A 22,372-nucleotide genomic window follows, 5' to 3' on the forward strand; every position below is an offset into this window, starting at 1 on the left:
CCGTGCAAACATAGGAGATGCAACACCTGCCCTTTTACCTCCTCTTTCCTCAATCTCCAATGCCCCAAACACCTCTCCCAGGTGAATTGGTGATTTGTATGTACTTTCAATTTAGATTACTGCATTCAGTGCTAACAAAATGGTTTGGTCTACATTGCAGAGACCAAACACACATTGGGTGACATGCTTATTCCACTGGCCTGCCATTTTAATTCTCCACCTTTCTCTCACACTGACCTATCTATCCTTTCATAATACTGCATTATTGAACTGCAATAAAGTTCAACATAAGCTCGAGGAATATCACCTCATCTTTTGACTCGGCACTCACAGCTTTCCGGAGTCAGTGCTGAAGTTAACAATTTCAGATGCTAATGTCTGCTACCAATTCTATCTCAGACCTTCCCTTTTGTTCTTCTTCCTCCCTCCCGCACCCTCACCACCCCCCCGCCATTCACTTTCTTAAAATCTATAACATTACTAACCTTACCCAATTCTGACGAAAGGTCATCAAACTGAGATGTTAATAGCATTTGCTATTTTCATTATACATTTCCAGCATCCCTAATATTTTGCTTCTGTTGGCATCATAACTTCTTTGCTTTTGTACTCTATGCCACTGTTTCTAGAGCCCAGGATCCCATTTGCCTTTTTAACCACCTTCCCAACCTGCCCTGCCACATTCAATGACCTGTGCCCGAAAACTCTCATGTTTCTCTATTCCTGCATTCGCTTTACCTGTTATTATGTATTGCCTCTGGTCCATCTAACTAAAATGTATCACTTGACATTTCTCTGCATTCAATTTCATCTGTCATATATATGTCCGCCCATTCTACCAGAATGTCTGTGTCCTCTTGAAATATTGCATTATATTTCTCACACTTCACACTGTTTCCAAGATTTGTGTTACCTGTCAATTTTAAAATAGTGCCTTGTACACCCAAGTCATTAAAGAACAGCAGTGGTCCCAGTCCCTGGGGACGCAACTGTGCAATTTCCTGCAGTTGGAAAACAACTGTTCACTATTATTCTCAGGTCAGAATTTTACACTCCCCCACTGGCGGGTTTCTAGGCGATCGGGGGAGCTTGAAATTGAAGGAGCAGGATTTCCCCTGGGTTCCTGCCCACCCCAACCACGCAGCAATTTTACGCTGGGTCGGGCAAGGTCTCAGATGAGAAGCCCGCCCTTGCCTCAATTGAAGCCTTTAAGTGGCTGGCGGGAGGATTGAACTTGCGTGGGGGAAGCTCGAAAATCAACAGTAGAGCTCTGGTGTCCTCTTTTCCTCTTTAGTCCACTGCAACTCTTGTTGTTGCAGGGACTGGAGAGCTGCTCTTCAATCAGATTGGCTGGCAGCTTTTTAAGGCAGAACTTCGTCTCGAGTGAGGGGCAGAAGTCCTGCCTGCAGCCACTTAATGCTCACCTGAGCATGAAATGGCTGCGGGGCACTCAGAGTCAGTGGGGACATGTTCTCCGCTGACTCTTCGGATGGCAGGATCAGCCGTCCAAAAAATTCAGGCCTCTGTTTCCTCTTAGTCAGCTAACTTTTTATCCATGCTGAAATTTTCCTTTTTATTCTATGGGCTTCAGCTTTCCTGGCAAGCCTAGTGTATGGTACTTTATCAAAAGCATTTTGGAATTCTGATAGACCACATTAACCACATTACACTCATTAACCCATTCTGTTACATATCAAAAAATTCAATCAAGTTAATTAGACATGATTTGCCTTTAAAATCTGTACTGGCTTTTCTTAATCACACTTTTCCAAGGGACTGCTAATTTTGTCCCAGATTATTGTTACTGAAAGTTTTCTCACTGCTGCTGTTAAATTGACTGACCTGTAGTTGCTGAGTTTATCCTTAAACCCATTTGTGGACAAGGGTATAACATTTATAATGCTCCAATCCTCTGGCATTGTCAGTTGTCCCTCAGTTCGAGGATAACATCTACTCAGGGTCGGGAGTTCCTGTGACTACACCTCCCTGTTGTTGAACAGACCGATTCTCAACGACAGATCTTTGGGCACATGGGGCAGGACATTCCATGAGGTAGTGGGATCTGGAGAGCAGGACTTGTTTCCTTTTCTTTCCCTCTCTGCCATCACCCTGCCTCATCATTAAGGTGTTTGGACTCAATGCATGATGCAACTTGATGGTCAAGTCGGCACCATTTTGAACGACTGGCAGCAAGCTCCTCCCAGTCATTAATATCAATGCTGCCACACTTCAAGGAGTGTCTTTGAAGAGCTTTCTTTGTCTTCTCCTAGAAAATTGGCCATTTGAGAATTGAGAAAAAAGGACACAACGGGGAAACACTTTTCAGCCATAAAGACACAGTGTCCAGACTGTTGAAGTTGATTTTGCAGGAGTTTTGCCTGAATACTTATGGAGCTTCAGGAAGGACACTAGCATTTGGCTGCTGGTCCTCCCACTGAATCTGGAGGAGGTGACGCAGGCATTGCTGATGGAATTTCTCTAGTGCTCTTACATGTCGCTGATGCAGAGCCCAGGTCTCGCTGCAGTACAGGAGCGTGGTGATGAGAACTGCTTTGTAAACTAAGACTTTTGTTGATTTGTGGAGACCTTTGTTGTCAAACACTCTCTGCTGTAGTTTGTAGAAGACTGAGATGGTGTTGCATCTCCTAGACAAAGGTGGCCTTTTGAGACAGGTAGCTGCCGAGGTATGGTTAAGGTCTCTGTTAGGGTAGAAGGCAGGATAATGACAGCTCGTGGTACTGTTTGTGATTCTTCCCTTCACACCTCCTCTAGACACATCTTTTGATTCTTTATTTAGAACATAAGAAATAGGAACAGGAGTAGGCCATTCAGCCCCTCAAGACTGTCCCGCCATTCAATAAGATCATGGCTGATCTGCCCCAGGCCTGAACTCCTCTTTTGTGCCAGCTCCTCGTAGCCCTCAACTCCCTGATATTTCAAAAACCTATCCACCTCCTCTTTAAATACTCTCAGTGATCTAGCCTCCACAGCTCTTTGGGATAGACAATTCCAGACATTCACTACCCTCTGGAGGAAGAAATTCCTTCGCATCTCAGTTTTAAATGAGTGTCCTCTTATTCTGTAACATGTCCCACTATCACTCCCTTTGGCCTTGCAAGACCTGCCTTCCCTTTTGTTCTTTCTCCCCACCTTTCCCCCCTTTCAATTGTTTAAAACCTATTACATCTCAAACTTTTCCCAATTCTGATGAAAGATAATTGAGTTGAAACATGAACTCTGTTTCTCTATCCATAGATGCTGTCAGACCTGCTGAGTATTTCCAGTATTTTCTGTTTTTATTGTAGAAGTTACCCTGGTGTAATAAGAGACCGTGCTGTTTTGCTATATTAAAAGTATTATATAACACATGTTTTGCTGTTGTTGTTTCTTGGTACAGTGGACCTTAGTCAGACTGTTGTTAAATTACATTCAAATAGTTTTTCTTCTGTAGAATATAGTGCTGGGATCAAAATGTCTGGCCTATGTTTTCCCTTCTTCCAACCTTAGATTTAGTGATAGATTGTCTGAATTCTGGTAGTTGGCTTTGAATCCAAAGTTCAAATTAAGCTGAATGTTCATCCCTTGTGAGAATAAGTCAGTTGTAGAGCAGTGCATCAAAGGAGTTTGCAATGGAGCTTGCTTCTGCAACTGGTTCCAACATATGCATTACTGGTCTTGGGTCAGTTTTCCACGAACTGCTTTGCAACATGTGCATTATTTATATTGGCCACTAGCATCATTAGTTATAGAATAACTGAGCTTGCACGCATTTTGGTAAGCCAAACCAAATAAAACAAATGAAGACTGAGACTGAAGGTCAGGTGGTTTTGAGCTGGTTTGATAAATTAATACACTAAAAATCGATTAATGTCACAGAAGTTATAATTTTTAGCTTTGCATGTTTTGTGTAAGTTTATTTATTTAATTGTTGTGTCAAACCCTGATTTGTCACTACTTCCTGTATAGCTTACATCTATTATGTCCTCTCAGCATCAAAGTATTTCCAGTCACACTCAGCCTAATGTTTTGGCACAGCAATCTAACTCACTTTGCTCTTCAGGAAATTGGCTTTGCGTTGTCCAGTTTGGTGAAACAACATTTCACAATTCATAACTGCCGCTCTGCATCTTAACATATCAGTCTTGCCAATGTACTATGCCTGTCACTTCAGGCCAGCTCATTATCATGGTTCACTGTGTCACCATATTATTCACTATTGCTGGAGGTTCTGAATATTTTTCAAATTATTAAGTTGATGTACTTGTTAAGAAAACAAGAATGTTGGCAGCAATCTAAGCAAGACTGGGAACAATTTATTAGGAAAAAATTGCACTGTGTATTTTTTTAAACATTGGTTTCCTCCAGCACAAATTGTTTTCATTTATTGAAGGTGATTGTCAGTATTATCGTGAGTGACTACTTACTAACTTGTGGTTGTGTTCTCAAATAGTCATTTGTGGTTTCCTCCCTTTCTCGCTGGTTTTGATTTGGAGTTTGCTAGATGACACATTCAGTGGTGTCATTTGGCGAGCAGTCAACTGCAGTCGGTTGGCTGACTCATATGTTTAATAGATATGCTGCTTATTACAGACTAAAAAATACCGGATTTGACTGAAAAAACAAACCGGTTCAGGGACAGTTTATAGGTCAGGATTTTCGGGTCCCCACACGCAATGGAAAATTTGACCGACCAGCAAAAGGTCCATTGACTTCGGGTGAGAATTTACGATCCCTCGCTTCTGTTGCACCGTTCACTACGATCATAGCTGATCTTCAGTTTCAACTCCACTTTCCTGCCTGCTCCTTACATCCCTTGATTGCCTGAGAGACCAAAAATCTGTCTATCTCAACTTAAAATACACTCAACAATGGAGCATCCACAATCTGATTCCAAAGATTCACCACCCCTCGAGTGAAGAAATTTCTCCTCATCTCAGTCCTAATCAGTTGGCCCTGATCCTGACACTGTGCCTCCATGTTCAACACCTCAGTATCTTCAGAATCTTCGGTTACTCAAATCTTAGCTCCAGTCCATTTTCTAGTTGAGCCTTTTTTCTTTTAAACCAATAGGGATAACACTGCAAAATCTTCATATCAAGTGGTCTAAGGCACCACTAATTTCAGAAAATGGACAAAAAATTCAATGCCGCAGCATGTCCAGGTGGAAGAAAAGAAACACTCTTTGGTCACTGCCCCATTTGTGACTATTGTGCTCTTTGGGTGGGCCTTCAGATGGGTGCAGGAAGCTCATTTATAATACACCTTAAGGTTGGACGGGCAGCATTTACAATTACAATAATTGCTTTGTTAATGACCTTAATATGCCGTTTACATTTCGGCGGGCAGGCAGCCTACTCTGGCACATGCGTGCCAAATGAAATATCACAGGACTGCGCGATGATGTTAGGACGCACGCCCAATGCCATCGTGTGTCATTTTACGCGTCGGGCCCGTCCCCACATGCTGACTGAAAAATTCTGCCTCAGGCGTTATTTTGGTGAAAGCAGGTACAAAATGGGTGCTGTGCAAATAAGACAATGCTCAGGGGTACGGGGAAAAGGCAGGGCAATGGCACTAGGTTGTAATGCTCATTTGGAAAGCTGGTGCAGACACAATGGGCCAAATGGCCTCATTCCGTGACGTTAAAATTCTGTGAATCTCTGTGAGCCTGTGACACGCCTGCTTGAAAGTCTGGTTTAGGCATGCAGTTATGATCCTGATTGCTAATTATCATAATTTAAGCTTTTTGGAGGTGCTAAAATAGGCACCTACAAGTTTATCACTCAAGCACTGATTAGACAATATTTTTGTGGAGCAATATATGCATACCCACCGAAGATGTAGATTGCTCTGGCTGACACACAGTGAGATCAGGTTCTCAGACCTGAGCTCTTGGTGGAGGAGGTCCAGAGGTGGAAGGAAGTCCTATACCCACAGAGAGCAAGGATTTCACCTCACCCTTCTGCCCTTCTCTCCTATAGCAGCTGGTGCTGACCAGCCTGGCCACATGTCCGATCCTCCTGCAAACCAAATGGGAATCATAGCAAGATGCCCTTGATCAAGCACTCCCTTTCTCCAGGTGACTCCTTAAATGTATCTATTAAGGTAGAGGAGCACAGCACTCAATGTTTTTAGATGAAGTCCTCAGAAAATTTCCCATATAAATGTTAATAGATCATTGGTGCAGTCTTGACAAAGTGATCCAGAAAGTCTCCAGATATGTTTCAAAAGTCTTTTTCAAACCTCCAGCAGCAAATGAGCAGTAAAATTCAAAATTCACTGCAACTTGTTTACTCCCAAGCTGGTTACTTTTAGGGGAGGGAATTAGATGAGGCGCTAGTCACCAAAATGCTGTGGACACTCGTTAATGAGTGCAATGAGGTAGGCAATGGAAGTGACAATCAGCTGTTAAACGATCCTCCAAATGGCTTCAACTCCTTTACCACGATTGTGTATTGAACGACACGTGGGCTAATCTGTCATTTCAGCTTGAGAATCCCACCCTGGAGGCTCTGGAATGCCTAAAGCATTGTGGAAGAATTGCTCCCTAGGAATTTTATTGATGTGTCCCTAAAACTCCTTCTAAGTCCCAAATTATATTTAGTAGCCCATCACTGCATATCTAAGATTTGTTTTCTGGTCTGATCAGCAGGTTGTACCATAGGGACAAAAGAACTTATGGTTCAATTCTTCTGAGGTTAAAAAAGATGAACACATCCAACCTCCCGAGAATAGTTTTGTAATTGGTAACTACCAAAGCAAAGATGCTTAACACATTGTTGATGTATTTCTTGTGATTTTGAAATGTAAATCAGATGAATAACTTTTCCCTCCCCTGCTACATTACAGGGTTTTTGCTTTTCACGAGAGGTTTCATCAATTATGCAAAGGTTCGGAAGGTGGCTGCCAAGATCGCCAGCTTGAAAAAGTCCAGGTTCCTTTTTATTTACTGATGGTAACAAATCAAATACTTTCAATTTCCTGTTACGCTGAATGATGAGGTGTCCAGTTCTGTAACTTGAATGATTCTGGTAATGTCACCCAATTTAATTTTTAAAATAAAACAAAAATGCAAATTTGTATTATGGTTGGACTAAGAAAGTCTGAAGACTGAAGGATTTGTTGCATCAAGGTCACTCAGGGACACCAACAGTAAGTTGCATCTTTTATTATTAGTGGGGAAAATAATTAGCATATGCAATATTGACTTCAACCTTTGACCTTGAGTACAACTGCAGATTGTCACTTCCTGCTGTAGTCCTTCAGCCAATGGCTTAAGGCCAAATTTTTGCAGAGCGAGGTCGACTCTGGAGGCCTTTAAAAATGGCGGATGGGACCCAGATATGGAAGTCCAGCCTACAATTCCAGAAGATCCATTCTTGCCAGTTGGGGCAAGGAGGTTATAGTGCATTGCAAGATCTGAGCATTTAGTTATATGTCCCTCTCTGCTGCCTTCTCTGTTGAGAAGGTGTGAATAAAGTTACATCAGTAATGGCTGCCGGCAGCCAACCATGTGTTAGTCTGAGTCAGTGCAATACACAACAGGGGTGGAGTGTGAATCACACAAGCAGGAAACCTGAACTCAGCAGGTCATTAGAAATAAGTGCTGAGTTCACTTTTCCAAGGACCTTAATCCACAGTGTGGGAACCACAATTTAATAAAGGGCAGATAAAATCTGTTAAAGTGTCATGATCTCAAGTGATTTAAACCCACAGGTCTTTAAAATTGAATTTAAAAAACAGGCTGCAGTTAGAGTAAAAGAGCAGACACCCGCTGCTGGAATGCATTAATTGACAGGCTATCTGATGTAGCTTAGAAAAAAAAAATCCATCTGTTTCTCCAGTTTCAATAGACTTTATTATTGACAATTCCCAAGGGCTGTTATTATCGCTGAACCCATTATGGATGCTTGGCTGAGTTTCAAAAACGCCAGAACCACTAATCTCTGCGGCATGCTGAGTTCACATTTTGATTGACGGTTTTAAGAGGTAATTAAAGAATTAATTGTTTTTGATGTAGTTAATGAACAGATGTTTGTTTTAATAACAGATTGACCACCTAAACGGATTTACATTTTGGATGTGTTTTAAGAGATTTTTCGGTATCAAGTTTGCATGAATGAGAGCTCTCTTAAATTTTTAGAAGTTTAATTTTTTTCTTCACATAGCTCCTGAGGTCTATCCATAGTGGATACTTGATGAGTGGCTATGGAGGGGCCATGGTGGTGGCATGGAGAATATGGGGGGGGCATGAAGGTGGTATGGGAGTTATGGAGTTAGTATGTAGGTGGGGGCGCATGGAGATAGGTGGGTAGGCGAGGGCTAGAGAGGCTAACAGCCTTTTATGCAACTGCCCCAAATTCTCAGAGAACCAATGCAGGGCTTCTAACCAGGCCACCTCGGCACTTGCCTGCCTCCATGGCTGCCTCCGGAAGTGATGGGGTCCAACCCCATCCTGCCCCTGCCTCCCCAGAAAGAAAATGTGGTGGGCAGGGGCCCTTTTAAAGACACAGGTCTGCCGTGTTGAGGCATTTTCTGACTCAAGCTTCCCACATCGATGACAATAAAGCTGGTATCCTTTGTTCTGCTTTCCACTACCGTATTCTGGTGGCAGAGGTGGAATTAGGCCCTTAACTGGCCCTTAATTGCAAACTATCCAAAGTACTTGCTTCAAGGAGTTGCTCCCATCAGCTGTTCATTATTGCTAGCCCAAGTGCTGGTTTCCCCTTTTATAACTCCAATGATGGTGGATTAAGCCATCTATGACTGCCCACTATGTGCGCTCATCTTCTTTACCTTGTCATGTCCTTAATCTCTGCAGCTCTTTTTCTCAATTTATCTTTATAGTTATATCCATATATATACTGGCAACAGATACAGTTTCCTTCATACAACTGTTTGCCTATTGTTGGCCCAATTTGTTATGTAAAACTGGATATTCTGTGGCTACTGAAATAAAAACAGAAAATACTAGAAATACTTAGTCAGTCAGGCAACATCTGTAGAGAGAGAAACAAATGGAATCTGATAAACAGAAGGAATCTTACAGACTTAAGGCTAGATTTTGTAGGGGACACATTGCTCCCTCACATCCCCACCCCCCAGTAGAAAAGTTGGTCTTAAACTGACCAACTTTAAAAAAGGCTGGCCCACAGCAATAATACACTGGGAGCGGCTTTAGCGAGGTGAATATGGGACCTCTGTCCATCAAGAGCTGCCAGCCAGTCTGATTGGCCATCAGCCGAGTAGTCCCAACCGTGCCAGAAGCAAGTAATGACCACTGCAAAGGAGTCCCCAAGAAGAAATGTCATAGATGCCAGACTAAGGTAAGTCGGGGCTTTTTGGACAGGGAGGGATCAGGAACCCCAGGAACAGGAGGGAGGAGGATGGGGTTTGGGTTTGGAGGCCGGGGAGAGGCATTAACGGGCAGGGCTGTAACATCTTGGGGGGTGCCCCCAATGTTCACAGGGCATCCCCTAAAGGAGAAATCTCCCTTGCTTCCCGACTTTTCTCTAGCTGAGGTGAAAAGGTGAGCTGGTATCCTTTGTTCTGCTTTCCACTACCGTATTCTGGTGGCAGAGGTGGAATTAGGCCCTTAACTGGCCCTTAATTGCAAACTATCCAAAGTACTTGCTTCAAGGAGTTGCTCCCATCAGCTGTTCATTATTGCTAGCCCAAGTGCTGGTTTCCCCTTTTATAACTCCAATGATGGTGGATTAAGCCATCTATGACTGCCCACTATGTGCGCTCATCTTCTTTACCTTGTCATGTTGCTGACACAGCTCTTTATTGGCTTCTTAATTGTTCTAACTGGCTGCATGTTACACCCACTGTGATTACCCAACCTCACTGGCAATCCACACCTGAAATATTTAGAGGGAGGCAAAATAACATGGTGTTACTGGTCCCATATCTCTTCTCACAATTTTCCCAGCCTCCACACTACCAATCCCTCCTCTAATTGCCTGGTAAAATTTCATCCAACATTTCTGGTCAAAAACCTTTCATGAGAGTGGGAAAAAGTTAGAGATGCACCAGGTTTTAGGCAAATACTGAGGTGAGGAAATGGGATGGTCATGTAAGAACAAAAGGGAAGGTCTGTGATAAGGTGGATGGCAGGAGAGAATACATGACAAAAGGGTGCAAGGAAAACAGAGGCTGGAATGGGACAAGTAAAGGAACTAAAGATGGGTCTCGAGGAGGTGTAAATGGGAATAGAAGAATCATGATCAACAGCTGTCATCTGAAAAATGGTGGCAGAGGCTAAGATCTGAAATTGTTAAATTCAGTGTTCAGCTTTGAAGGCTGTAAAATGCCTATTTGTAAGATGAAGTGTGCTTCCTCAAGCTTATGTTGAGCTTCATTGGAACTGTGTAGGAAGCGGGGGACGTTGTCAGAGTGGGAGCGGGGTGCAGTTTTAAAATGGCAGGTGACTGGAGGCTCGGGGTCATGCCTGCAGACTGAATGGAGACATTCTGCAAAGCACTCGCCCAATCTGTATTTGGTCTTCCCAATGAAGAGAAAGACCGCATTGTGAGCAGCAAATTCAATTATTAAATTTTAAGACGTACAAGTAAATCACTGTTTCACTTGAGAGGAGTGCTTGGAGCCCTGAATGGTGAGAAGGGAGAAGGTAAAAGGAGAGGTGTTGCATCTCTTGTGTTTGCAAGAAAAGATGCTGTGGGAAGGGAAATGTTGAGGATGAGTAGTAGACCAAGGTGGAGCGAAGGGAATGATCCCTTCTGAATTCTGAAAGGAGATTGAAGGGAAAGATGGCTGGTGACACCATCATGCTGGAGGCGACAGAATTGGCACAATGACCCATTGAATATGGGGGCTGAGAAGGTGGAATGTGAAGACAAAGACAAAAGGGAACCCTATCATGGTTCTGGAAAAGAACAGAAAGGTTAAAAACAGAAGTGCAGGAAATGGAATGAATACATTCGGGGGCCCTCTCAATGTCAGTGGAAGGGAATCCTAGATTGAGGAAAAAGGAACACCTGTCAGAAACACAGTGATAGAAGGTTGGAAAATGTGCTACAGCGATGGAAAATTTGGGAGAATCCTTACAGAAAACCAAGTGAGAGGAAGTGTAATCAAGCTAGCTGTGGGTGCCAGTGAACTTAGTGAATAGCTTATCCCCAGAAATGGAGATCGAGGAGTTGAAGAAAGGAGGAGGATGGTCAGAGGTGGTCCACGTGAAGGCAAAGGAAGGGTGGAAATTGAAGCAAAGATTATGTAATTTTCTAGTTAGAGACCAGAGCAGGAACTTGCAATAGTCATTAATGTTCGATAAAAGAGATGAGGGAGGGAACCTGAGTAGAATCAGAACAAATAATGCTCCGTAGACCCCCACGAAAAGACAGGCATAGCCAGAACCTCTACAGGTTTCGATAGCGATACCTTTCGTTTGGAATAAGTGAGTGAAGTTAAGGGAGAAGTTGTTGAATGCGACAATAAGTTCAACCAGGTGGAAGTGGGTATTGGTGGTTGGGGGTTGACTGAGCCTTTGTTCAAGGAAGTAGCAGAGAGCCCACCAATCATCCCAGTGAGAATGAAGTGTAGGGAAATTGGACATCCATGGTTAAAAGAAGCTAGTTAGTGCCAGGAAATTGGAAACTGTTAAAGTGGTGGAGAGCATCGGAATAATGCTGGGTGAGGTGGGAAGATACTGGACAAGGGGAGAAATCTTGTGGCTACATAGGGTTAGCAGTACTATTTTAAAATATCCAATATTTTAGTCCAGTTAGGTATGAACTGAAGGTATTTTCTGTGCAGTTGAGAGAACCTCTGTAGCTAAGAAGCTGTCAACCATTAGTTAATTAGTTTTATTTGTCAAATATGTTGTACAGTCTTCAGTACTACAGTGAGCAAAACTGGATGCTTGCATGAAACATTCTTGTAAATTTTTCTGTTCTAAATCTGATATTTGTTTAATTTATTTTTAAAGAAGTGAACATATATTGCATTAATCACTACATTTTAGATTTGGAAGCTTCATTCCACTCTCTGGGTTAATTTTGAATTCAATAGAAATGAAATGTGGAGATGTAGAACGGATGACTGAACCAATATCACCCATTTTGCTCAAAGTCAAAAGCACCTCCTGTTTGGTAAGTATAAATGCTTTATTCCACAAACTTGCCCTTTCATGCAATCAATTGAATATTGGAAGTAGATTGATCTGCATGTTGAGGCATATGGCAGTTAGCAGCAACATGCATCATCCTGAACAGGGTTATTTGTGCTAAAACTAACACATGCCCTATAAAATTAAAAGTAACAAAAAACACCATTAATCTGTTATTGTACTTGTGCAATTGTTTGGTATATGTTCAAACGCATTGGAAGGCTCACTGTTGAAGTGAATTAGCGCAGTGGCTTTTCACTGATCTGGTTATGAATTCTGTTCATGTTAATAGAACAAAGATTTATTTTCCTTCCTAGATGTAAGAGGCCTGTATAAAATGAGTTTTGGTAGACTCAACCTGGCTCCAATTAACCACAGGTCAAAAAACTCATTAATAAATGGTACTCTCACTTTGAGAGGCTGCCGAATGGCCTATACTTGTTCAGAATAGTTTAAACTTACTTTACATTGAAACATGTTGGAGTTGATACTTCATGCATTCCTAACACAGCTCCAATGGGGATATTTTTAACTTTGACCAGCTGCTTGTTGTACATCTCTTGCAATTTTCATTTGAATTGACTTTAAATTGAGAGAGATGTAGAAGGGGTGGCCAATCCAAAATGACATGTTTTACGCCATTGACCAAAGTGAAAATTGCTCCTCCAGATTTCAGTGGAAGGACTGCAAATTAGGGTCTGAGAAATGCCATCCCACCCTGAATAGAGCAAACCTGAATGGCCTTGGAAAGGGCAGTGCTTCCATGTGCCCATTACAAGGTTAGTGATGTGAAGAGGATATGGTCTGTTCTGGGAATGGGATTCCCTCATTTGGGAACCCCAGTGAACTAAGCCTCTATAAGGCTGGGGCCTCTTTGAAGGCCAGTATGCTGAGAACAAATAACCTTAAAGAATTCAGGATTGTTGGGACTGTGTCCATTATGGGGTTCAGGCCGAGCTTATGGCCTGGGTCCTCAAAGATAGGGACAGCATTTAACTCTTGAATTCCCTTCAAGTCATTTCTGTCTTGGTTACACCAGAAAGTTATGCCAGCAGAATGAAGCTCTCCAAGATCTCCTCCTAGGTTTGCCATTTATCAAACTGGACATCAACATCAGTCATGCCTCCTGCAAGGAGCTGGTACTGACTCTGACACCCAACTCTCTCTCACCCAATAAAACTGATATCAATGAGGAAAGAAAAGTTCTCCAGTGACTGGAACCATAACTGGCAGAAAGAGAGAAGGAGTTATTGGAGGTCAGTCATCGCAGCCCCAGAATATTGCTGCATTCAGTTCCCCAAGGGAGCACACAAAGCCCAGATATCCTCAGAAGCTTCATCAATGTCCTTCCCACCATAGGAGTTGCCAGGTGAAAAAAAGACCAATGCCCACCTAGTTTGCCTTTTACCAGGCAGGTAGTCACATATGAAACAATGATAATGGAACTGTCAACTAATCATGGAAATCAATCCCTTATCAATCAATTTCCAGGAGACCAAGTCATGAGACAAGATGGTGGAAAGCTTTGGGGACCATAGGTCCAAACTCACTTGTTCCTCGCAAGCATACTACACTTCCCATAGGTCAAGTCTCAAATTACTCAAATCCTGCAAACCAAATTACTATTTTTCTGAAGGAAATGTATTTAATTTACATTTGAATGATTCATTACTAATCTCATCCACTGTCTCTTGAGGGAGCCTGTTCCTTACACTTGCCATTCAACACAATGCCACTAAGTATTATTGGAATAGCTTCAGTTTATTGTTAATCCGAAACTGCAGATTTCTTTCATTTTCCATGTGCATTTTTTTTCAATTTAAATAATAGTCCGTTCCTGAAATTTCTGTCCCGATATGGAACACATTGCATTTCTCTATATTGAATCTAAATTGTCACCTATCTATCCAATTCCGAAGTATATTCAAATCTTCCAGTAACTTAACATATTTAGTTTTGGATTCCAACATCATCAGTAGATTTGTACCATTTGCAAATTTAGAGTCCTGTTTTTATAATGATATTAAAGCACCAATCAGCCATATGAGAGTGTGTAAACATGTTGCGGAGTAATGTATTTAGAATAGGCATACAAGAACATTTATACAACGGTAGAAATCTTGAAGACATAGGCAGCAGAGCTGTGTGTGCTGTGTTCTGCTCCAAGGCCAAAGTGAAACTGAGGTTGAATCACATGCCACATTTCCCTTCTGGTGATGTCATGCTCCTATCTCTTAAATGCATATTACAACATTTAGCTACTGTGTTTGTGACTCTTAGCTCATTTATAAAGATATTAAACAAAAGAGATCCCAAAACAAACCCCTATAGGACAGGAGTGGTAACATTGTCCCAGACTGATGACAGTCTCTGTACCACCACCCTCTGTGTCCTATCTGTCAGTAAATTACATATCCATTGTAACTATTTCCACTGATTCTAACTTCATTATCAGTACCAACCTTTCCAGAGGAACTGTATTAATAAGCTTATTGAAAATCAAGTATCCTACATCCATTTTATTATCCCTATCAAGCCCAAAGAAAACCACCTCCCTTTCATGAATTCATATTGACTATATTTTATAATTTTATTTCAATCCTGATCTTTCAGGATCTTTTCTTTAATAAGGGTTTCCATAACTTTATCCACAATGGATGCCAAACTCAACGGTCTATAGTTCCTAGATCACTTCTGCAACTTTTTAAAAATAGGAAAAATATAAAAAATATAAAAAATATGTGCCTTCTTTCAAGTCCCCTAGTATTCAGAGATCTCTAGAAGATTTATGCCAGACTTACTGTAATTTTCTGTTTAGTTTCTTTAAAGATTCTGAGATGTACCTGATTCAGTCCCTGAGTTTTGTTTACCTGTCTGGCTATTTATTTGCACAGCTGTTTCACTATCAGGTTAATATTAATGTGAATAGTGTGTCATGGGCACACTCGATGTGCTCTCTCACTGCCCATAACCAGCATGTCTTGTATGGAAAATGGTGTGTCTTTTCTTACCCTTGGAGTGTGTATTTCAATCAAATAGTTCATCAGCCATCTTTCATGAGTTTAAAATAAAGAAGATTATTTATTCTATCACACTGGCCTGAATTAACACATCACATGCACACCCACACCCACACATGCACACACAGATAAAGATAGTGTACTTTTACAGATTACAGTCAATTCAGTTTCTGATTTATGATTTCTGGTCTCCCCTGGCAAGTCTGTGGTTTCTTGAATGGATTCAATGATTTGAAGTTGAAGTGAGGGTCTTGTAAAGCAAAGGGTTCATCACAGGTTGTGAGGTCTCATGTAGTTGAATATCTAGGAAGTTGGTTCTACAGTGAACTTTGAAACTAGAACAGATTAAGTATTTTAGTTGCTTGATGACTTGCAGCTAGTTTCAGAGTCTGGCTCTCAGACTGGCTAATTACTGAGGGTTCTCATGGATCTGCTGGGCCTTGAGGTAATAAGGCTGCAGTCCCTAAAACCAGCTTCCATCACATGATGACTGGGTTAAAACTTCTAAAGCCCAGCCAGTCTGGTTTGGATGGGGGAGGTCATTGTGACACAATGGGAAGTTAATAGTGGCTATTGAGTTTTGATCTTCCCTCTTGTCCATATGAAACATGGAGGCAGGCAGTCTGGAAACTCCATAGTCTTTAGTTGTTGGCCCATCCTTAAGCAATGAGATGTGTGAATTCCACAGGTGGCTGTGGGATACCCTCACCTATGTTCATATTTAATCAGGTATTCCTGGAGACTTGATGCTGTTTGTAGTCCTAATGCCAAAGTCACATGATTTGTGGTAGCCATCATAACAGCTTGGCTGTGTTCAATTTTTGTTAGCATTGACTGAAAGTTCATAATACGATATGCCTGTACTGGGCATGATATGTGTTATAAACTACCTATACAAAAGAATTTAGTTCTCTTTACAGGTCAAATAAGGTACCTTTCTCCTCCTTGGTAAAGACTAAGGCAAATAATTAATTTGGCACTTTTGCTTTCTCTGTATCATTATTTGTCATGCTGTCAGCCAATCCTATTTTCAGTGGCTCTAATAAACCCCTAATTTTTCTTTTTCTCTTACTATAAATGAAAGAATGTTCTATTTTCTTTTAGTTTTCTTGCTAAATTGAATTCAATTTCCTTCTTTGCCATTTTGATTTTCTTTGTACTTTTCAGGCATGCCTTTTGGATCCATCTAAATTCAGTGCTATTTTCCTTCATGGCCTTAAATGGTTTGTTTCTTTCTTATGAATTTCTTGATAATTATGATGAACTCCATTGTTCCTCCATTCTCCTTGTCATATTTGAATCTTCCAGGCCCACTCTGACAAGATTTCTCAAGCATTTAATGTTGATCATCTTAAAAATTGGCAATTTTGTTTGGGTTTTAAAAAACTCTCCGATCGTGTCATGTCAAACGTGATCACATTATAACTACTGGTGCTTTAAAGCCTCACCCACCTCTATAATGGAGATTTGATCGTGCCTATTACTCATAATCAAATCCAGAGTGTTTTCTCCCTTTGTTGGCTCTTTTACAAACTGAGTCATAAAACAGTCTTTAATCTTCTATTAACTCTTGAAATGCCTTCCCCATCAAACAAGTTAAGGTATTAATGTCCCAGTCAACTTCTGGTAAGTTAAAATTTTCAGCTACTGTATTTGATCCCTTATCAGTCACCATCCCCATCTTATCTTGTAATTTCATATTAAGGCTTTCACCCTGGCCTGGTGGTCCTTAGTATACTCCCAGTAATAGTTTACTCTGTTATAGTTCTACTTAAAGTGGTTCTGTGTTTGTGCTTTCCTCTTTTAGGTCCCCTTTCATTTGTACCTCAAAGCTGAACCTTATATATAATGCCACGCTGCTTCCTTTTCTCCCAGAACTGCCTTTTCTGAACAATTTATAGCCTTACAGATATGCATTCCATTGATTGGAATTATTCTACCATGTATCTGTGCTGCTAATGGTGTCCAATCTATTCCTGTTGGACCTTCCAGATCAAATATCTTATTTTTCAAACCTGTTGCATTAATGCAAGCACAGCTCAGTGCTTTATATCTTTCCCCAGAAAAGGACAGAAGTGGAGCTGTTTTGTTTTGATAGCACAATATTCAGCCCCTTTCACAATGCCTCAGATAATGAAGCAGTCCATGCCCACATGCAGCAAGATCTGGACAATATTGAGTTTGAGCTGAAAAGTGACAAGTAACAAGTGCCAATCAATGACTGTCTCTCAACAAGAGGGAGGCTAAGCACCTCCACTTGACTTTATCGTCACTCCTAAACCCCTACATGAACCTTTCTGGGGCTGCTGTTGACCAGAAACTCGACTAAATCAGTTATGTAAATGCTTTGGCTAGTAGAGTAGGTCAGAGGCTTTGTATACTTAGTGCATGTCTCATGCAACTTCCCTAAAGCTTCACTACCACCTACAAGGCACAACTCACTTCCCTGGATGGCTGCAGCTTCAACAATCAATGCTCATGAAGCTGGAGACCATATAGGTCAAAGAAATCTACTGGGTTGGCACTTCATTCACTAGCCTAAACTGTTCTATTCCAGAAAGCCAGTTGGTGAAGGATAGAACTGGAGCCAATCTTTACTCACTTTAATATTTATTTACAACATTACATATTACAAGCATGCACCTTCTAAACCATCACCCATCCAGTTTCATTCTGTGTCTATTCATAGGATTTCATATGAATCGCAAGTTAATGCCCACCATACAATGGGCAGAATTTAATGAAGGCCCTGGAAGCAGGAAATGTGGCTGGTGTGTTGAGCTAATCAGTCAGGAGCCAAAATGTTGAAATTGCAACGGCGGGTTCAGAATAAAAAATTAAATTAGCGCTGTGGCAATGGCAGGTTAGGCCTCATGCTGTCCTGTGGTTTTTCATACTTGTACCATATTTGCATGCCATGAATCCTCATTATATTAAAACATTTTGAAATTAAGCCCTACTTTCAAGATTAAGTCAATGGCATATTAACATGCCTCATGTCAACTAGTTCATGTTCATTTAAAGATGGAGTGCAGTTGTTAACAGTTGTCCTTTTTGAACTCTGTGGCACAAAGAAGGGAAGCAGAAGAATGGCAGCTTGCATGGAGGGTCGGGAGGATTGGCAGATTTGGCTGAATGGGCCTGGTGGCTTATTTCTCATGCTCTCATGCTCACCGGAGATAGGGGTAGGTTCTGGAGAGAGATGGCATGTCCACTTTCATGATGACTGGGTCGAGGGTGATGGGGAGAGGTTCAAGGGTAAAAGTGAGAAAGTGCATGGTGATGCTGGGAAGATCAAGAGTGATGGGGACAAGGTTGAAGGTGAGAGGGGGAGTGTGGGGGTTTACAGATTGCAAAGCAAGGTCACTTGCATGCTGTTACTGGATGTTAACAAAAACTCACTTGTAGCTGCCAAGAATGCAGATCCAATTGAGAGGAGGTCAGTGTGGGGTGGGTGAAATTTTGGGTGTGGATAATGGAAGGATTAGAAAATCTCACTGTTCAGCAGCTGCATTGACGAAACCCATGGACAGTTCTCATATCACTGTCTGCCTTTTTCACATAGTCCACTTGGTAGAATACCTATGGGTATCATACACCCAATATAGCTACAACCTCTTCCTACAACAGGAGGAGAGGATGCAACAAAGGAGGGCTCTCACCGGTCAGCAACCAAGGTCACAAGGCCAGTAGCAGGCAGCACCAGAGGGGGACAGTAGTTAGGAGGCAGCCATTCAGGGAAAGCATTGGAGAAGAAGGTCACTGGCATGGCAGAGCATCTTCAGGATATGGACAAACTATTTCCAGATCTCCAAGAGGCAATGCCATCAATGCATGAGGCTATCCTGGGAAGCAGTCACCAAAATCTGGCAGATCCTGCAGCAAGACCTGCAGCCACATGGATTTGACAGCATCCCCATGCCAGTGGCCCTCGAATTGACTGTAGTGCTCAACTTCCTCACCACCGACAGTTTCCAGGGCTCCATGGCCAACAGGTATGGCATCTCGTAGGCTGCCACACACACGTACAACAAAGGGGTGACCAAGGCTCTCTACAGTGAGTAAAACAAAGCCAAGGAGTTCATTATGTTCACCACAGATAACAACAGTCAGGCGGCCAGGGCAATTGGCTTCGATGTCATCGCTCAAATACTGAGATTGCAAAGGGTAATTGACTGCACTCATGTTGTCATTAGCGAGCTCCATAAGGACAGCCAGAGGCATATGTGGATCACAAGGAATTGCACTCTCTAAATGTTCAACTGGTCTATGCAGGGTTGTGCTCATTGCCCAGGAAGCAGTCATGGCTGCTTCATCTTGTGGGACTCATAACTTCCTGAGCTTTCTGAGGTCCCTTCCCAGATTGACGACTGGATGCTGGGTGATCAGGGCTATCTCATTCAGACCTGGTTGATGACACCAGTGTGGTATCCCACAACACAGTGGAAGAGTGCTAAAACTCGGCCCACACCTCCAGCAGAGCCATCGTTGAATAAACCATTGGCATTTTAAAAATGCACTTCTGCTGCCTTGATAGATCCGGAGGGGCTCTGCAGTATGCTAGACAGAGGGGTTTCACAGATAGTCATGATATTTTGTGCACTGTGTAATGTGGCCTTGCAACATGGTGAACCTTTGCATCGAGACAACAGGGAGAAGCAACAGATGAGGATGAATGGATGAGAATGAGGAAGAGGGCATGAACATGCATTACCTTGGATACCAGTGCCATAGAGAGATATGCCAGGGATACCAGGGACAATCTTATATACACGAGATGCAACCAAAGATTGAGGATGACCATTTTCCCATCACCGGGACAGGTTTGCCTGTTTTGGATGCCTACCAAACCCTGTCAGCCTCCCCTCCAGGAGATACCTCTGAACCTGCATCCTTTACCATCTAGAATAGCAAGGGGAGTGGATGTCTGACACATACACTTGCTATGGATATTTGTTACCCAGGAAAACTAATGCGCCAGTGGGCATATATTGAGCAGCCAAAAATGACAGAGATCTCAGAACCTGCTGCATCATTATAGGTCTTTGACTTGAGTTGTTCAATTGTCCCTGTGCAGCACAATCTCAGGCAATTTCCTTGACACTGTATCCAATGGAGTGTCTGCGGTGTCTGCATCTTTCTCTATATGTCCCACAGACTGACGATCATCTAAATGGACACACACGTGAACATTAAATAAAGGTTGACCGCAAACACACAACACCATAGTCTTCTACACAATGAAGGAGATGTCTAACATTCCCTTGTAGCCTTCAATGAGTGCTAACCATGAGGAATGATCATATAGTGAGGTTTCTGACTAATCAATACCCCAAAAGGGATAATGATGCAAACGAGTAACGTGGAAACAATATATTCTGCAATGTTGGAATGTGACAGAATGAATTTCATAATAACCTACCATGTTTTGTGAACCTGGCATCAGCAGCTGAGGTGGAGTCAGGCTGCTGAGTGTGATGCCTTGTTGCCTGCGCTGACTTTGGTGGGCACCCTTTGGAGATCTGGGGCCTTGAGGATCCCATCCTACTGGGGGTGTCCCACACTGGTGCAGGGGCAACCTCCTTGGCCACGCCTGCTGGAGGCAATAGGGTCAATGGCAGAGGAGAAGGTGAGAAGCTGCTAACCCTGGGGATGTCCAGAGAGGACATCCCAAGGGCAGCAGGATCCTTCTCCATCTGGGTACACAACGGCACTTCCCTGTCTCCCTGAGGAGAAGGGCCACCTGGGGAGGGAATTCAAGGTGCCTCGTACCCATCTTGCCTAGCCACTGCTGAATGGAGCCAATGGCTAGAGCGAGTGAATACAGGTCAGAGTGTATATGAATTAATTGCTCGACCTGGCTCTCCACGGCAATCAGCAACCTCTCCATGGAGAAAGCCATGTGTTCACAAGCCTGAGACTCATGGCATGCGTGGACTCCTTCACACTCTGTGCAAAGCAGCACATAACCCATGGCATCTCTGCCATATTCTCCTGTAACCTCTGCTGCATTTCCAGCAGGCTTCTTGTGGCTGTGACCTGAGACCCATCATCAGTGTGGGATTCAGCGGGGTCTCTCACAGCTGTTGCGATGTGGCTCTGCTGTACTCAACAGAGTGTGGCTCTGATTTTAAATTCCTCCCCTTCACGACTCAGGTGAGTGTAGCTGAATTGGTGGAGAATGTGGGAGGAGCAGGTGACTGCATCCTCTGGGTCACTGGTGTCATCCTGCCTAGAAGTGGAGACTTCGGTCTCCAGTGGCTGAGACTTGGGGTCTGGATTGTGGGCACCTGTAAAGCTGAACAAAAAGAAATGCATTAATGTTCAACAGAGGTTATGATCACAACACAACTCCTCAGCCAGTCCTGAGCGCCCATTCTGACAGTACCAGATGGGATACATTCCCACTTTGCTGCATTGCAACTCCAGCCTCACCATCAGCAATGGATCAGCCTCCCTGTTCCCCAGTGATCTGGAGGGCTTCTTCCTCAGTAGGTGTGAGAACCTTGAGATCAGGCAGTCCTCCGCCCATCTTCAGTCTTTGCTTTAGATTCTGGGTCTATGTGTCCTGCGGGAGAAAGAGGAGATTTAATGACTTGACAAATGCCAACTGACGCTTTTGTCTGCCCAAATCTCCATCACACGTACTGGCATGTTGAGGTGTTAAGTTACAACCAATCGCTCACACAAGCCAAACTGTCACGTGCTTTGATGTCAAGTGTCATGCAGTCCTGAGGCTGATCACGCATTCACCCAACCAGTCTAGTTGCACACACACAAATAAATAGCCTGATGCCCATGTGAGAGATAATCCCATGCCACCTTGCCACTTACCCAGGCAGATCAAAGGATGTAATTGACTTTTTTCCGGCACTCCTTCTATCATTTTGAATGGGCTCTCCTCTATGATCTCCATCCAGTCCGCTTTGGGCAGGTGGGGAGGGTCCCATGTTGCCATTACTCTGGAAGGGCAGGTCCCATTGTCCCCTGGCAGTCTGGAGGAGAATCTGCAGAGTGGAATCACTGAACTGTGTAGCCGGTCTATGTCTTTGCTTCAAAACTTCAAACCGTACTATAGATTGCACCATATAAGTCGACCTCCAAAAATTCTTCAGAAAACAGGAGTTGACTTATATGCTGAATATAAAATGTGAAATGCCGGTTTGGGCGGTCACCATTTTGAAATGTGAAAATAACCCAGTAATTCATACTAAATTAATGT

The 22,372-nt window shown here is 42.7% G+C and overlaps 1 protein-coding gene across 3 annotated transcripts in view; it reads left to right on the forward strand.

Annotated features, from left to right (window-relative positions):
* LOC121283848 (NEDD4 family-interacting protein 1-like) overlaps positions 1-22,372 on the forward strand; it is a 185,067-nt gene that overhangs the window by 109,373 nt on the left and 53,322 nt on the right. For 2 of the 3 annotated variants that reach the window (XM_041198664.1, XM_041198656.1), the window contains exons 5-6: positions 6,850-6,955; positions 11,987-12,113. In XM_041198664.1, coding sequence (XP_041054598.1) covers positions 6,850-6,953 — 104 coding nt within the window. In that variant the 3' untranslated portion in view covers positions 6,954-6,955; positions 11,987-12,113. Of the gene's footprint in view, positions 1-6,849; positions 6,956-11,986; positions 12,114-22,372 lie in introns of those variants that run through there. The other variant, XM_041198647.1, reaches the window with a different exon arrangement.

Source organism: Carcharodon carcharias, chromosome 1, assembly GCF_017639515.1.
Source record: "Carcharodon carcharias isolate sCarCar2 chromosome 1, sCarCar2.pri, whole genome shotgun sequence".
NCBI classification, from domain to species: Eukaryota; Metazoa; Chordata; class Chondrichthyes; order Lamniformes; family Lamnidae; genus Carcharodon; species Carcharodon carcharias.